The sequence below is a fragment of the Lacerta agilis genome, chromosome 8, assembly GCF_009819535.1.
Source record: "Lacerta agilis isolate rLacAgi1 chromosome 8, rLacAgi1.pri, whole genome shotgun sequence".
NCBI classification, from domain to species: Eukaryota; Metazoa; Chordata; class Lepidosauria; order Squamata; family Lacertidae; genus Lacerta; species Lacerta agilis.
In genome coordinates, this window is record NC_046319.1 from 6,592,561 (window position 1) to 6,608,274 (window position 15,714).

At 50.5% G+C, this 15,714-nt stretch overlaps 1 protein-coding gene across 1 annotated transcript; it reads right to left on the bottom strand.

The window, feature by feature from the left end:
• Nucleotides 1-7,122: 7,122 nt before the first annotated feature.
• SLC20A1 (solute carrier family 20 member 1) lies at nt 7,123-15,010 on the bottom strand. The gene is made up of 10 exons (XM_033159212.1): nt 14,389-15,010; nt 14,087-14,227; nt 13,872-13,957; nt 12,959-13,055; nt 11,303-11,422; nt 10,524-10,787; nt 9,867-10,407; nt 9,521-9,706; nt 7,993-8,077; nt 7,123-7,485 (listed from the first exon to the last, which is right to left on the bottom strand). The coding sequence occupies exons 1-10, from the start codon at nt 14,738-14,740 to the stop codon at nt 7,324-7,326; spliced, it is 2,034 nt and encodes a 677-aa protein (XP_033015103.1). The 5' UTR covers nt 14,741-15,010; the 3' UTR covers nt 7,123-7,323.
• Between the last annotated feature and the right edge of the window lie 704 nt (nt 15,011-15,714).

Consider the following 15,714-nt stretch of genomic DNA (forward strand, 5'->3'; position numbering starts at 1 on the left):
AATGCACACCCTCAAAACCAGCTCCAGATAATATGTGGCTGGGGGGCAGGTAGGGGAGGAAACTGAACTCCACTTGCTCTGTTTTGGAACGGGCTAGAGGAAAGCAAAGGGAGCGTTGCCTCTTGCCATCATGTAGGGAAGCTAAAAAGGGGATCCTGGCCTTCCCCCCATCCTGCTGGCTGGGCCACTCACTGGCCCACTAGGGCTTGTTGTGTTTCTCCCCCCCCCCCTTCTGCCAGGTAGACGTGGGCTTTGATTGATATTTTGCTCAGCTGTTTTGGCATCAGAACTCACAGAATCATAGAACGGTAGAGTCGGAAGGGGACCCCCGGGGTCATCTAGTCCAACCCCCTGCAAAGCTAAATAATCCCTGACAGATGGCCATCCAACCTCTGCTTTAAAAACCTCCAAGGAAGGGGATTTTGAGGGACTCCGGGTCCACTGTCAAATGGCTCTTACCATCACAAAGTTCTTCCTAAGGTTTAGTCAGAATCTCCTTTTGGGTCATTTGAATCCATTGGTTTGGGTCCTCTCCTCCGGAGCAGCAGAAAACAAGCTTCTCCATCTTCCGTGGGACAGCTCTTCAGCTATTTGAACCAAGCAACCTCTTGGCTGCCTCTGCAGAGAGGGTTATTTTCGCTCACCCCAGGGCCTCCTGAGATGAACACAGCTGTGGATATATTTTTTCCCCCACTTACCCCTCACTTCTGCAATGTCAAAGGAGCTGGAGCTAGAAGCTAGAAGCAGAGGACCAGCTGGGCTGGAGAGGCTGAGCAAACATCCCAGTGGCACTTCAGGCTGGACTTCCTCCCCACCACAGGGTCAACCTGACCTGGCTGGCTACTGCCCATCCAGGAGCCTCTCCTCCAGATTTGCCCGAGTGCATGTGGGCAGCCAGATCCAGAAGGCCTTCACCAGTTTTGGAACTCTGCTTTGGGATTTTTGGAATCTCCTTAACAGACTCAAATTCCTGGCCAGCCAATGGCTTCTCCCAGTGCTTATGGCTCATTATTATTATTATTATTATTATTATTATTATTATTATTATTTTGCATTTATATCCCACCTTTTCCTCCAAGGTGCTCAAGGTGGCTAACACAGTTCTTTCCCCGTCCTCATTTAATTCCCCACAACAACGCTGTGAGGTAGGTTAGGCTGAGAGGCAGTGACTGGCCCAAGGTCACCCAGGGAGCTTCACAACCAACTGGGGATTTGAACTCTGGTCTCTTCCCAGGTCCTAGTCCAACTCTACCCACTATGCAACACTGGCTTCTTCTTTTTCCTCTCCCTCTCCTTCTCCTCCTCCTCCTCCTCCTCCACCCACTCAGTGACTCTGCCTATGAGGCATCACACATACCCCTCTGGGATTTCACAGGTACAAATGCGCAATCTGACACAAAATCAGACGGCCGAATCACGGGGACTCCTGGGAGCGTCATTTGCATTGTGAAAAACAAAAAACAAATCGCAAGCCTCCAAGGTGGCAGTTGTGTGATCCTCCAGCACTCTGGAGAGCCAGCTTTCTGTTTTCGCACCATCTCCCCCCTGCGTTTTCTCACACACACACCCCAGCTCCTTTTTTCACCTGCCACATTTAAATCTTCCACCTAAACAGAAATTAAATTAAAACAACAACAAAGCAAGCCCCCTCTAATTTTGGAAAACATTCACAGGAAGTTGAGAATGAAAGTGTGATGCCCAAGATCATGATTCATCACCATCTTTAAATGTAGATTAAGGGAGCCAGACCACCCACAAGGAAGACACAAGAGCCTCTTTCAGCTACTGCCACCAGAGTTGAGAGCCAGAAGTTCCAGGAACCCCCTCCTCTCTCCTCCTCCGGCTTTGAACATGGCTGCCTTCCCAAAGCCAGCACCCAGGCACCTAACTTCTGCCACCCCCTGCTGCTCCCTGGCACACGCTTTGCACCTTTCGAGGGGGGGGGGTTCTTCACCCACAGCCCTGGCTCCTGCACCCAAAGGACCTTGGCCAAGGTTACAAAGGCCCTCTTCCCCCATCCCAGGCCAGGTGTGGTTCCTATATTTCCAAGGGTAAAACTGTCAAAGGCACAAACTATCTGGGAGTGGTTGGGGAGCAGGTAAGCAAAGCAGATCCTTCCCACCCCCCCACTCCCAGCTCTTGGTTTCTCCTCAGGTAACAGCAGCAGCAGCCAAACTGCAGTCACCGTGGCATCATAGAATTGCAGAGTTGAAAGGGACCCCAAGGGCCATCTAGCCAGCCCAGCCCCTTGCAATGCAGCAATTGCAGCTGAGGAATCCCTGGCAAATGACCAACCAACCTATTTTAAAACCTCCAGACTAACCTTCTCCCCTCCTTCACACTCAATACAGCACATGGAACGGGCCATTATCCCACTGGGCTCCGGATCAGGGATGAAATTGTTTCTAATGCTATTTGCCGCTTGCTGCACTTCAGGGTTATCCCTGCAACTTTGTCCCCTTTGCAAGCAAGAGCAAACCCTCCCACCTGCCCTGCCTTGGCCCATCACTGCCCCCCCACCCCCTGAACCAAGCAGGTCCCTCTCCCCCATTGCTCCAGGCCCAGAACAGCTCTTCTCTGCCCAGCCAATTGCTAGCGAAATTATTTCGGCATCTTTCGCAAGCTAAATACGACAAGTTTTGCAACAGGCGAGGGGAGACCTTTAGCCATGATGAAATATGCATGAGCGCGTATTGACACTTGTTAACAAAACCTGACACAGCCCACCCACTCTTATCACCAGGACAAAGAACCGCCATTGCACCCGAAATCACCTTGGCTACACCTCCCCCCCATCTCCATGCAGGGCAGAATGTCCTCTTTAAAGCTTCACCCTTCAGGTACTGCATTGAGCTGGCATTTGGGAAGAGGCAGTTAGCTATTAAGTGGATTGCGCTGGCATAGTCAGCCTCTGACGTCCTTACAAGAGCAGAAGCAGGTGCTGTGACCTTGCAGGCTCCCAACCGCAGCAGCAGCAGCAGCAGCAGCAGCCATTGCCAAAAAGGGAGGGGGCTCCCCCTCCTCCTCCTCTGGCAGGCAGGCAGGCAAGCTCCCCTGGAGATGGGGCCAACCAATCAGAGCGTCTGCCTGCATGCCCCCCAACATTCTTCCAACAATGCAACTCGGGGTCAGACAGGGTGAGTGGGGATGAGGAATCGGAAGGATCATTTGGCGAGGTGGGGAGTGGGGGTGTGTGTTTCTCAAGCACAAAGGGGACCTCGAATTTAGACGCTTCTTAATTTGCCAGAGGGACGACACCTTGCCTTTATGCGAACTGGACCCAAGTGTAACGCAATCTCTCAGTTTAAGAGCTGCAAACGGAACCGATTAGACATGGCAGCATAGTTTCGTTAACAGATAGAGTTTAAAATGTTCTGGACCTCGGAGGGGGCCGGTTCGGCATCCCATTCCAGAGCAACGCAAGATGGATAGCCACCCCCCGGCAATGCCATAGAATTGTAGTCAGTAGGAATCCTTGAGGGTCATTTCAGTCCAACCTCTCTGCTGAGGGAGTCTCAAGCCTCAAAGCTCTGCAAACCATCAGAATTGGATTTTCTTCTGCTCTTCCTCTAAACCAGGCTTCCTCAAACTCGGCCCTCCAGATGTTTTTGGCCTACAATTCCCACGATCCCTAGCTAGCAGGACCAGTGGTCAGGGATGATGGGAATTGTAGAAGAAGAAGAGTTTGGATTTGATATCCCGCTTTATCACTACCCGAAGGAGTCTCAAAGCGGCTAACATTCTCCTTTCCCTTCCTCCCCCACAACAAACACTCTGGGAGGTGAGTGGGGCTGAGAGACTTCAGAGAAGTGTGACTAGCCCAAGGTCACCCAGCAGCTGCATGTGGAGGAGCGGAGACGCGAACCCGGTTCCCCAGATTACGAGTCTACCACTATTAACCACTACACCACACTGGCTCTCTGTAGTCTCAAAACATCTGGAGGGCTGAGTGAGGAAGCCTGTTCTAAACAGCTCCGTGTTCCCTTCACCCCTTTCATCCTCCCAACAACCCTGCGAGGCGGGCTAGGCTGAAAATGGCTGGGGGGAGCACCTGACAAAGAGCCAGACCCACATAGTGTGCGCTGCAATTGTCCAATCTGGAAGTTACCACGTGCGGAGTACAGAAGCCAAGTCATCTCAATCCAGAAGGGGTTAAAACTGGCAAATCAGTCAAAGCTGAAATAAGGCAGCTAAGGTCATCCAGTGACAGCGCTGAACCCAGCAGCAAACTCCAAACCTGCGCCTTCCAAGAGAGCGCAACCCCACCAAGGGTGAGTCGGCTCCCCATCTGTGGGGCCTGAGAATCTGGGACCCGTCATACCACTGTCTTTTCAGCACTCAGGTTCCGTTTATTGGCTAACATCCCACCCATCACTGCCTCCAAGCGCTGGTCTAACCCTTCAACCACCTCTCCTGATTCAGGTGGAACAGAGATTGAGCTGGGCTTCATCTGCATATTGGGCTCAGCCCCTAGGAGATGGCGCAACTGTCTGGAAGGATACTGGGGCCAACACCATCCAAAGAGGCAGGTTGAGGAGAATGAGCCAAGATTGCACAACTCTCTCATCTCTCTCCCAATAAATGTCATCAGCCAAGGTCAACCAAGTCCTCTTGGATGCCATGACCAGGCCTGAAGCCAGATTGGAACAGATCTAAGTAATCAGCTTCCTCCAAACATGCCTGAAGTTGGACCGTCAACCTTCTCAAGCACCTTGTCCAGAAAGTGGGTATCTGCCACTGGGCAACAGTTGTTAACACTTATGGGGCCAGGGCGGGAGTCTTCTTAAGGAGAGGGAGCAGCACTGATTCCTTCAAGGCAAATTGTACCTCCTCACTTTCCAATGAAGCATTAATTTTTGGACTGGGAAAGCCTTGCCACAGTAGAATCATAGGATGGTAGACCTGGAAGGGATCCCAAGGCTGATCCAGCAAACACCCTCCAACGCAGAACTCTCAACTAAAGTTCATGCACTGGTTACTTCAAGACTGGATTACTGCAGTGTGCTATCTGTGGGGCTTCCCGAGGAAGATCAAACCTGGGAGGCCATGTGCCCAGGCCATGCATGGGAGCTACCAGAACATCTGGTTGGCTGCTACCAGAAATGGTGGACTAGATCACCACAACGTCCTCCCCGCAACACTCCAATACCAATTGCAGGGTGTAAGGCACTGCAGCTGGCTGGCCACATAACTAGATGGGCCCTCCTTTAGCCTGATCCTGCAGCTGCAGGCCAGGCTCTGTTTACTTTAGGACCATCCCTACAGTTCCCCAACTGCCTGTTACCACTTTCCCAAGAGCCATGGAATATTCCTCAGAGCAATTACAAGAGATAAAATGCCAGGAAGGGGAGAGCTGCCTGGGAAAGAAAAATCTGCAGTTGTGCCTACAGGACAGGAAGTCCTCAGGGCCAGCAGAGATCCTTGCAGGACTCCCTTCTGCCCCCACCCCAGCTCACAACTCCACGGAGCCAGCAGAGTGGGAAAGAGTAATTATATAATTACAGGGTGCAGCTTAAAGATTAGAGCATGCTATAGAGGCAACAGGAGGCTGCATGAAATAAGACGGGCTTCTCAGCATTGCAGTTTAACTGCTCATCCACATGGCTGCTGAAGAATCCCACTTACCAGTGTGCCGGATGCTCCTCGGGGCATTTGGCTATGATCTTCCAGGCCTGGCGGCATGCCAGAAAATATGCTCTAACCATCTTCAAGGGGGATGAAAGAAGTTCTAGGTCTCCCCCACCACCACCCATGTGTCTCAAGGGATGAGGAGATTGAGGCAAGGTAGACAGGACAGCATGGAAGTGGAGGGTTCCCCTGGGCATCAACTTAGACCTCAGCAAAGTTCAGACCCATTCTTTGGAATGGAATGCGTTAATAAATCTTAGCTTCCATGATAAATCCGATGGGCAGGGTTGGGCCTCTGCGCTCCATGCTCCAGTAACCTGCAGGTCAGGCTCATTACATAGGGCTGTGTCCATAAACTGCCCTAAGGACAGAACGTGTCTGCTAGATGACTAGTTAGGACTGGCTGGTATCATGTGACACCTGTGGTATATCAATCCCCTCGGGCACCCAATCTGTTTGCTGGGACCTAGAAAAGCTTTTCATGGCTGAGGGCCAGAGCACTTAAGGGCTGCTTCTGCCCTCCCTGGGTACCCACCTATAAACAAATATACGGGACTGCTTTGAAGGTGGTGCCTTGCAGGATCTCCCCAGGCGCCTGTCCTTCTGCAAAGTCCTTTTGATCTTCCTGAGCTTTTTGGCAATGGTTCAAATATTTGATATTTTCATGCTGTTTCTTTGATTTTGTGGCCTGTTAGTTAACATTTTAATGTTTATCTTTGTAAGTGCATTTGACATTAAAGAACAAATGTGGATCATTCAGAATAAAAGAACCTGCAGGATCGGGCCAATGGCCCATCTAGTCCAGGAACCAGTTCTCACAGTAGCCGACCAGATGCCCCAGCAGGAGACCCTCAAGCAGGATCTCTCCCCTCCTGTGGTTACCAGAAACTAGCATTCAGAAGCACTGCTGCCTCCAACTGCAAGCTGAGCAGACATCAATAGCCCCTTCATTCATAAAGGAGAGGACTAGCTCCAGGAATCCTTCAGAAGGTAATGGATTCCCCTTCATTGGGAGGCTGGCCATCTGCCAGAGATTCTTTAGCTGTGATTCGTGCATTGCAGGGGGTTGGACTAGATTACCCTTGGGGGTCCCCTTTCAACTCTACGGGTGCTGCCATTTCCAAATCACGCAGTGAAGCCACTAGCACAGGCACACATTCTTGGCTCACTGCCCCAAACTGGATTGGTGCTTCTTTAACAAGAGTTTGTGTTGTTGGCTCTCTTGGGCCCCATTTGGGTCTGCCATGTACTTCCAAGCAAAGATTCAGTACTGCCCCCCCCCCACCAAAACACACTCCCAGCCTACTTTATTTTAAAAAGATTTTTTTTATTTATAAAAGTGGCCCCTCATCACATACATTTCTGCTAAGCTACTCCCTCCTCATTGTGCTCGCCAGGTTCAAGGCTCAGCTCAGAGAACAAGAATGATAGGTCTAACAACATTAATTATGAAGTTAAAGCTCAATACAAAACAGTATAGAAATGTAGACACAATTATTCACAGCCCAGCAGAAGTGGGACTTCTCTAGTTCCAAGACGAGAGATTTACGCGTAAAAGCAGGTACAGCATCAAGAAGACAACCGGCCCCTCTTGCACATGGTGGAGTCACCCTAACACTGTTTCAGCCACTTGGCAAGGATATGCAGACAGGCGCTTGTGGGCAGCAAAGCTACGGGGTGTCCGGCACGTCTGTTTCATCGCCCTAGGATGGGATACTTGAACAGTGCCATGATGGCAGCACTGATGAGACCAGAAATTGGGACTGTGACGAACCAGGCCATGAAGATGTTGCGGAACAGGCGCCAGTCCACGGCTTTCTTGGAGCGTAGCCATCCCACAGAGACCACAGAACCCACCTGCAGCAAGGGACAAAGCACAGGTCTTGCACAAGCACTCCTGACAAGGGGTAATATCTGAGAGTCCCAGGCACCAAGGCAGGCGGGCCCACAAAGGCTAGTTAGAACAGTCCAGAATTCATCCAGTTCACAAACGATGAAGCGTGTGAAGAACTCTCCATTTCCTTAGAGCTCAAATGAATTTTAAAAGCAAGCTTAATCCAGTTCTCAAACTTTAGCTGAGGCAGAGGCAACAGGGAAAGTATGCTAGGACTTGGATCCGCAAGATCAGGAATCGGATCCCTGCTCAGCCATGAAGCCAAGGTGGCCTTGAGCAAACGACTCTCTCCCAGCCCGGATGAGAATAAAAAGGCAATGCCCCACTCCGGTTCTGAGCCAACCAAAATCTGCCACTCTATAGACCCACTTTCTTCCCAAAGCCCACTTGTAGAGCCCCTGAACCTCAAATGGACTGCCCTTGCCAGTGACATAGATCCAAGTGTTACGCAAAGAAGCTCTTCCACTTACCTTGCAGTGAGTCGTGCTGATAGGCAAGCCAACATTTGAAGCAATTACTACGGTCAAAGCAGATGCCAGCTCAATGCTGAAGCCACTGTGGACAAAGAGCTGATGTCAGGCTGGGCAGCTTCAATATATCAGGGTTCCCAAAGTGGAGCCTAAGGTTGTCACAATCCCCACCCCTTTTTTTCCCTTTTGCTGGGCTGGGAAGCAAACTGCAGCCTCCAACTGCACTGACATTTCTCCTTCCTTTACCCTACATGGGCTCATAGCTCTTGCTCATAGGAAAGGCAGGCGGAAGCTGACACTCTGCCTTCCAGCTGCAGCTAAAAGAAAAGATAAGGGACCCTCCAATTACTGGTAACCATGTTAACATTTGGCTGCCCCAATCTACATTATTCTGTTTTGAAGTCTAGCTGTAAGCCTGAATCGACATCCCAGGATGACACACCCACACTCTTCAAGGCCTCATTCAGGGCTGGCAACAGAGTCAAGGACACAATATTAAGTTATGCATGCCTGCCTACAGAGTGAAAACTGCAACATATGAATGCTGGCAATATCACAATTTATGCTCACCACCCTCTGGCAAATGAGCACCCAGTCTTCCTCTTCCTCCTGGAGCTTCCAAAGGGGGCTGCAATTATCCTGTTACCCCTCCCTCTGCTCTAAGGCTGGAGGAAAGGGTGAGCACCTTTGGATGCTGCATTGGTGAGTGATGCAGAGCACCTTGGCATCTGCAGAGCCAAACACACACCTTTATGATAGGTGAGAACCCTGAAGAGATAGAGTCCTAGCAGTCACATTCTTTTGCTCTGCGGCCAAGACTGAAACAGCAAACCTTTACACATCAAGGAGGCTAGAGGAAAAAGCCCCCAGGGGAGGCTGGCGCAGATGAAAGGCTTGTCCGCTGTGCACAAGGCACAGCTATCTAGCCGAAGGCTACAAAGAGCTAAGCAAATTCAAGAAGGGCATGAAGCAAAGCTGAAGAAACTGAGCAGATATGAAGAAAATACGCAGCACTGCTAGAAAGAGAACTAGCTCCAAGGGTGAAAGGAACAAGGCAGACTGAAGTTGAAGGGTTGTGGAACCCCTGGAGGCTCATCTAGTCCAACCCCTTGCCATGCAGGAACCACAGCTCAAGAATCCCTGACAGATGGCCAGCCAACTTCTGCTTAAAAGCCTCCAATGAAGGAGAGTCCACTACCTGCAATGGGTCAAGAGCATCCACTAAAGAAAAAGAAAACTGCTTCAGAAGAAGACATGGCTAAAGCTTTGCTGGGGTTTTATTTTTCTTGTCAAGAGAAAGTAAGCTTGCATCAGGAATACTTTAGGTGTGATGACAAACCTTCACACTGATGCTTACATAACTCCTGCTGAGTTCTAAACACCTTCAAAGCAAGCGGACAAACCCAAGACCTTTTCAGCTAATAGGGTCCTTACATCTGCCAGCTCCATTCCAGCCCAGCCCTCCAAACCACAGTTTACTTCCCACCTCAGAATGCTCAATATAAAGCAAAAAAGCTCTCCACTTTACCTAGATGGTGTGATGGGAGTGAGATCCTTCCCCATGGTCTGAATGACCCTCCTCCCCCAGATCCACAGGCCAGTGCAGATCCCGACACCCCCGTACAGCAAGAGCCAAATCGGTGTCGCCACCTTTGAAGACACGTCGCCTGTTTTGTAGACCAAGTACAGGGCAACCAGAGGACCAATCGCATTGCTGCCAAAAGGGAACACACAAGAGATCAATTAAGTGAAACGACAAAGTGGGGGAGGGGGAGAGACCCAGCAGGGAGCCATTTTGCCGAAGGCTCCATTACAGGCAGGGCCTTATGGGAAAATAGAACTTTCTAAACCACTCAAGCTGCCCAGCCACTGACCTCACATCATTTCCCCCATGGGCGAAGGACCCAAAGCAGGCTGTCAGGATCTGCAGGAATTGAAAAAGGAGGGACACCTCCGGCTTGTCCTGGTCGTGCCACTCATCCAGGGAGCCGCTGCTGCCGCCCTTCTCTGCCTGGCTCAAGTCCACGTCGGCCGGGTGGGGGTCGGCCACGGCGTTGCAGTAGCTGGTGTAGCTGTCCATCCGGATCCTCTTCTTGGAATCTGATCCAGGCCACGCCAGCCTCTCCGCCTCATCTGCTCCCTTTGGCTCAGCCTCCTTCACCCGGAATGAGTCCAGGGGCATTCCGCAGATGGCCATAGTGTATGAGGTGTAGCTGTTGTTGCGCCGCAGGGGCTTGCTGTCTGCCGAGGAGTCGCTCATGCAGTCCCCCACCTTGGCCAGGTGGAGCTTGTGCAGCAGCTCCTTGTAGATGCCAGAGTCCTTGTGCACCGTGTGGTAATGCCCGCTGGAACTCATCTGGCTGCTGACAGCCTGGTTGAATTGGGCAAGGCTCCCGTTTGGAAAGGACATGGCTCCTGCGGGCAAAAAGTCTGGGTTGGCACGAGAAGGGCAACTGCCCTGGCAGGAGCATTGCAGCTCACACTTGCTTCAGCTGCCCCACCCCTCATGCCCCGCTTCAGAGCCAACTCACCGCTGTCAATGCTGGTCTCCTTCATCTCCACCCTAGGCAGCCGCTCCCCCTCTGGAATCTCCTCCAGTTCTCCCAGGTTGAAGGAGACCACCCTTTCCTCCACAGCTGCTCTTTGGGGCACAGAGGATGGCTCCCCTTCTGGAGGGGAACTCCTCTGGTCATCATCATCAACAATCCTATTATCCACCTTGGCCTCATCCTGCTCTTTCAGGCTGCTCTTCTTCTTCATTAAGGGACTCTCAGAGGGACTGGATTTGATCTCTTCTGCAGAAGGAAGTGAAGTTGCAGGAGGAAAAGCGAGAAAGCCTTCATAATGTGCATAAAGAGATGCCTGAAACTTGCCTCGTCTCTCTGTTAAAGCAGCAGCCCAGAGCTAGTAGGTTTTGAATGCTGTTTATAGCATCTGTGAAAACACTGGGCAAAAAAGGCTGAGGGTGTGCACATGGTTCTGCATCCAGGGCTTTAGATGTGACAGACATGCCTCTCTTGGGTATCCCTTTCCTACCACCTATGTGCATAGAGTTTATGTCTGCCTTTTGTCACTTGGCCTGACACAGGGCACAGATAGCCCTGTTACAAGTGCACACAGAAAAGGCTCTTAAGTTCTCAATGGCACAAAATCCAGAAGACATCCATCTGTGCCGGTTAAGTGCCTTGTGGGAAGATGCATGAAGAGCGCTTCATGTTTAAATTACGTTTGAAAGCAAACAGCCAGCCTCTTACTGCATTCAGATATACATTTGCTAGATTACACTATGTACAATTCTAAATGTACTTACGTTCAATTTTCTTCTTCATTCTTGGACAGACAAAGAACCAGACGATGAGAGCACACACAACAGCGCTCCCCGCCGATATGAGGACGATGCCCCAGACGGGAAGTTTGTCAAAGCCCAGCACTAGGAAATAAAACAATGCATCTTGAAAACCCCAAGGCCGGCGGGGCCCTTCCCAGCACAAAAGAGCTCTTCCCCCCGGCTGAACAGGTTTCTTGCTCTTCTGCGATCTGCAACATCTATGTCTTCCATATTAACAGGCAATGAAGTCTAGCATTCACAAAGTTACAATTGCAGCTTAACAGAAGTAAAACGTACAACCTGCCAGGTTACATTCTCTCCATCCAACATCCACATGCTCTAAAACCCTCCCTCAGCTAACTGAGTGTTTGCGAAGCTTGGAAACAGCTCCATTCACATCATCAGGCTTCCCAAACCTGTCTCAGACTCACAAGATTCCTTCTACAGTTAGCCTGAGAGCACTTCAATTGGCCCAGCCAGAGAAATTTCCGTCTCCTAAAACATAAGGCCTGCTGAAATTAGGTAGTTCAGATTAGGTCTTAGTCTCCAACCATAACACACCTAGATGCAAGTTGCTTCTCCCTGCCCACCCCCACCCTTCGCTTCCATGGTTAGCTGCACTTTTTGTTTACTTGGTCCCCTAAAGGCATGAGGCTGGATGCAGAGAGTGTCAATAGCAAAAGAAGGCTCCCAGGCAAAACGAAGAGAAAGCCCACAGATTTGTGATTGACATCTATCTGACCTACAAGTACCACAGAGCAACTGTGGCTCAAACCATCCCCCATTTCAATTGGGATATGGCCTACCCTTGCCCCATATTCTTTGTGTCAGAGCTGCCACCTTTTCTCAACTTGAGGCAACCAATATTCAAATCTAAGCTTTTAACCTTCATTAGACAACTTGCAACTTAGAATTGCTGACACCCATCTGCTTTCCACCAGTCACAACATAATCCTACATATTATGCATTGAACTAGAAGGCAGCTTCTTTCTCCTACTCTTAGTAACAGACAATTTTAAGATTTCAACTGAGAGACCCCAGAAAGCCATAAGAAAGGACCATGGAATTCCTCTTCAAAGTACTTGGTTGCCAGCAGCTCTTCTTGGGAGCAGGAGGGTAACAGGATGAATTACTATTTGGGATCAAACGCAATCAAGGCATCATCGGAGGCCAGAGAAAAAAAACACCACAGGGCCTCTTGCCCTGCCGTGAGCCTGAATTCATTAAGCAGAATGTTGAGAAGGCCCCCTTCTTTCTCAGCAGCTAGAATCCCAGGTCTCAGCAAAGAGGCAAAGTGGGAGGGGAAGAGGAGAGTGTCAGGATTTGCAGGTAATTAAAGGAGGGAGCCTGTGGCACCCCATATCAGCAGCTAAGCTGTCAGAAACTGCAGCTTCTGTGAGGACTAAGGAGAACAGGTCTCTCTACTAGCCATTTAGATTGTGAGCAGGCAGGCCTCTTGGGTAGGAGGGAGGAAACTATTATCTAGGGTTGAGCCTGCAGCCTTCTGTAACTGGCCCAGGCCAGCTGCCTTCTAGGAGAAGTCATTCCTGTAAAGCAAAAGGGGTAAATTCTTTGTTTGATTGAGAAGTTAATAAAGGGTTATAAAAATTGAAGCTCTTGTTTCAATGTCTACTTACAAGGTGCACCACTGTACATAATGGAGAAGAGGTTGATCCCGATTGTACAGGCATAGAAGATGGGCAATGCACGCAATCCATTTGGAACAGGATCTACCTACAAGACAAGAAGTTTCGCAATAGGCAAACCCAGGTCCCCTCTGCTCACAGCGATACCACATAAGTGAAACATTATTCAAGCCTACATTACTGTGGGAATTCCCCACTTTTACAAATGCATTGCTTTGTAACTATCATAGCATGATTTAACAAAATACAATTCAAACTGGGCCTCTGGAATGAATACAATGCTACTCAAATCTAGAATCAAAGTTGATGTGCTAGTGGCAATTCACTACAGGCCTCTTTGCTGTTGCCCCTCCCAACGAGTCTAGGCCAGACTGTGCAATACAGATCTGTTCAGCCATGTGTCTGCATGAAAAGGAACAACCTCTCAAGAGCAGAGGACTCTGGACAGCTGTAATAGAGACAATTCATCATTCAGAGAGATGTGAGAATCTGCTGCTGGGGAAAACTTAATTACATTTCACATAAGCAATGTTTTAAACTGTGGTTTACACAGCATTTGTTCTGCCTAGAACACTAAACTATTTTGTAAAAAAACATTCTCTTCACCATACTCAGTGCCAAGGAAAGGAAAAATGCCAACATTTGGCAAGTGTCCAGCCAAGTGGAAGCTGTCTACAGACTGACATGAATTAAAAATTACAGTAGGCCTGTAGGCTACCTTGGGGGGGGGGGGGGAGCACATTTTGCAATCCATTATTAGCATTCCAGCTTCAGTTAATAAAGCTTCTAGACCTCATGGCTCCCAATGTGAGTTCTGACATGCCGGCAGCAGCATGTTTCAGGATTCCCCACCCACCACATTGATCTCATATGCACATCATGTTTTATTGGGAGGAAGACCTACCTTGGAAAGAATGAACCTACGGACAACAAAGAACAGGACAGCAGACATGATGCCAGAAAGGAGTGGGGAGATGAACCAGGACAGCACTGGAAAAGAATTAAGGACACACTAAATATTTGCTACTGTAAGACAATGCTGTTGCCACATTAAAATTACATACTGAAATCAAGACCTGCATTTATTAAGGAAAAGATGGCCATAAGGTTATTGCTTACCAACTTTAAGCAGTTCAGACCACTTGACTCCTTCCTGTCCTTTGGCAACAAGAGAGAAGCCAATTGTTGCCCCGACAATACAATGTGTACCAGAAATGGGAAGCTTCAAAAACGAAGCCACTAGTTGCCAAACAGCTGAGCCTAAGAAGAAAGGCCAAAGTGGTTTAAGTGGACTTCGGGCAACAACTGAGTCACTCAAAGTTTTAATTCACAGCAAGACACCCAGCATGAACAATGTGAGCCACATTCAAGTGCTTTTAAGTTTCCAAGCGCAGGCAAGAAGGAATGGATGTTTTACTCACCGAACATGGCACTGATGGAGCCAGCCATGAGCAGCTCTTGGGTGGTGTTGTACATTTCAACGTCTATCAGCCCCTTCCGGATGGTCTCACTTACTTTGGCTCCAAGCAACACAGAGCCCACCGTCTCAAAGATAGATGCCAGGATGCAGGCTTGCCGGAGGGTCACCACCCCAGAGCCAACGGCGGTGCCAAAGGAATTTGCTACGTCATTGGCACCCACTGAGAATGCCAGGATGAAGGCTATGATGAAACCTAATATTAGCATCCAGAGGAAATCCACCAAGGGGCCTGAAGGCGTGCTGCTCAGGACAGTGGTGATGTAACTCCTCACAGTGGCGGTGGTTGACTCCATGATAACTAACTTTGGCGGTTCCCAACAAGCAACTCTTTACTTTGATATGTAAACAAAAACTGAGGTATGATTTAAAAAAAAAATACTGTAATAAATAAGTGTTACAAAATTAAATACTGCAGGTGCCAGAAAGTCACTGCTATAAGCTGGGTATGCCAGTCTCTGTGGTCAAGTTCCTTTGGCTGAAAGAGATGCTCAGGGGAGCTGCGTGGTCCGCCATCCTGCTGCGTAAGAGGAGGAAGAAGAAGGACGTCTGTGCGAAGAAAGGGGCGGCAAGCAGGGGTCTCTCATCCTGGAAGGAGATTGGAGGGGTGTGGAGAGAAAAGAAGAAAAGCCATGTGTCAGTCAGCCCATGGGCATCTCCAGGTAGGAAGAGGGGACTCCCTGCCTCAAGCCCTAGAGAGCCACGGCTGAGGCAATACTGAGCCAGATGGACCAGGCACCCCACAAACATCTGAGGGAGGGCCGCCTGTGCCCACTGGCCGACTCCAGGGGGAGCCCCTTCACCCCGGCCAGGCGCTCAATGCTTCTGAGGGCGGCGCTGAGCCGGGTTCCGCGCGGGACAAAGAGGCCGGCCGGCCGGCCACACAAGCAGCCATGCCCCTGCCCAGCCCGCCCGCGCCAAGGTCACCGGCTAGGAGTCCGAGGCGGAGGCTCGCTCGCTCCCTTTCCCTCCGGGGGGGGGGGGCGTCGAGCCCTTCCCCCTCCTCTCCCGGGGGACCCTCCCCGCCCCTCGCGTGCCTCCTCTGTGAGGGCCGAGAGCGCCGGCAGACCCGCCGCCTTCCCGCTCCCCGTTTCCCGCCTGCGCGTAACGGCCGCTCCCGCCTGAGGGGAAACCCTGAGGAGGAAGGCCCGCCCGCCCGCTCTTTCTCTCTCTCCGCTCAGGCCTCCGACTCACCGAGTGGGCCCTCAGGAGTGGCGTCGCCGGCGGAGACTCCTCCTGCTGGTCTGGTCCGAGCGGCGGCTGCCCGGAG

Bases quoted from the DNA above. Each gene is read 5' to 3' on its own strand.
- SLC20A1 (XM_033159212.1), bottom strand. From the start codon at position 14,740: ATGGAGTCAACCACCGCCACTGTGAGGAGTTACATCACCACTGTCCTG. The intron at 14,228-14,388 runs GTGAGTAAAACA...CTTTCTTCTTAG, and splicing joins CTCCATCAGTGCCATGTTCG to GCTCAGCTGTTTGGCAACTA. The intron at 13,056-13,871 runs GTAGGTCTTCCT...CTTGTCTTGTAG, and splicing joins GTAGGTTCATTCTTTCCAAG to GTAGATCCTGTTCCAAATGG.